Source organism: Pinus tabuliformis, chromosome J (assembly GCF_031772625.1).
Source record: "Pinus tabuliformis cultivar Carrire ecotype Pingquan chromosome J, CPIR1, whole genome shotgun sequence".
NCBI lineage: Eukaryota > Viridiplantae > Streptophyta > Pinopsida > Pinales > Pinaceae > Pinus > Pinus tabuliformis.
The window spans coordinates 900,986,981-900,988,373 of NC_142295.1; the positions used below are offsets into that span (position 1 = coordinate 900,986,981).

Genomic DNA, 1,393 nt, shown 5'->3' on the forward strand with positions numbered 1-1,393 from the left:
TGCTACGGAAGAGAGGTTCTGTGTGCTATGACAAGCACCATCAGCAAAACCAATATAATGACCTGATGTCATATGCAAACCGAGTGGAACACAGAGCAAGCAGAAAAACATATGTCTGCAAAGAAAACAAACACACCAAAAATCAAAACGCACGCTAATGAATTAACACACTAATGTACAAAAGTTATCATACGAATTTCACACATAACACTTTTTGAGATACAACCCGTTATGGGGTTGTGCAATGCATTCCCCCATAATCACATAGCTCATAGGCACCTTTCTATAAGAGACGCTTAACAATGTAGGGCCCATGCCACATAGGTTCGAACTTGCCTGCCGCCAACTTATTGTTGGCTTGATCGTAAATAAGGGCCAAGTCACCTTCATCGAAAATGAGAGGAGAAACAGTTTGGTCAAAATTGACTTTGACTCGTTTCTTTTGAGCTTCAATAATCATCGCAGTGATGCGACGAGTCTCGTCAAGTCTCTCAAGATATAGTAGTCGGTCCTCTTCAGGCGAGGTATTCGGAAGAAGTTCGATAGATAACTTAAGTGAAGGGGTTTCGCATTCGATTGGAAGAGTTGCCTCTAAACCATACACCAACTGGAACAGAGTGAATTTAGTGGCTGTCTTAGCAGAGGTTTGGTAAGCCGAAAGAGCTGAGAAAATCATTAAATGCAAATCTTTTTTGTGCTTCCCAACGGTACGGTGAAGCATAGTAATCAAAACCTGTTAAAATTGGAAACCAGGGCAAAACTTCATGTGGGTCATATTATTCATGCCTGATAATATTTTTATTAGATTCCTCTGATCGAGAGGTGTAGGATTGATATAAAGATCATCTGATTCCGATAAGTATTCATGGAGATATTAATTTATTTTGATTATGGAATTATTATCAAGCCGACCTACAACTCATGTAGCCTCAGAAGCCCAACAGTCACATCTATTCAAACACCAACGTTGTGTATAAATATAAGAGGAATTTTCCTCATTTTCACTCACTCTTCTCATCACATCTCTCTCTCTCTACTGTGCAAAAATGAGTCTCTTCTCTACTGCGCAGAAATGGGTCTCTCTCTTACACATGTGAAGCTAGAAGCCGTTGAACCTGAAGCTGCAACTGCAGAAGCAAAGATTGACCTACATGGCCTGAAAGATCTCCTCTTTGGAACTGTTTTGTAGGTCCGTCTAGATTTCCCCTGAAAGCAACAACTTTTGGTGGTGGAATGAAGTCAATCCAACGAATGGTTTGCAAGATATCGACTGCCCTAGTTTGAAGCCAGAAACTGTTGAAACTGAAGTTGCAACTGCAAAAGTAAAGATTGACCTGCGTGGCCTAGAAGATCTCCTCATCTAAACTATGTTGTAGGTTCATCTGAACCTCCT

The 1,393-nt window shown here is 40.6% G+C and overlaps 1 protein-coding gene across 1 annotated transcript; it reads right to left on the reverse strand.

The window, feature by feature from the left end:
* Positions 1-283: 283 nt before the first annotated feature.
* On the reverse strand, positions 284-721 carry LOC149229611 (uncharacterized). The gene has a single exon (XM_089381078.1). The coding sequence runs from the start codon at positions 719-721 to the stop codon at positions 284-286; it is 438 nt and encodes a 145-aa protein (XP_089237204.1).
* Positions 722-1,393: the final 672 nt, after the last annotated feature.

What these genes read in the sequence shown, in the direction of transcription:
- LOC149229611 (XM_089381078.1), bottom strand. Translation starts at nt 721, where the DNA reads ATGCTTCACCGTACCGTTGGGAAGCACAAAAAAGATTTGCATTTAATG.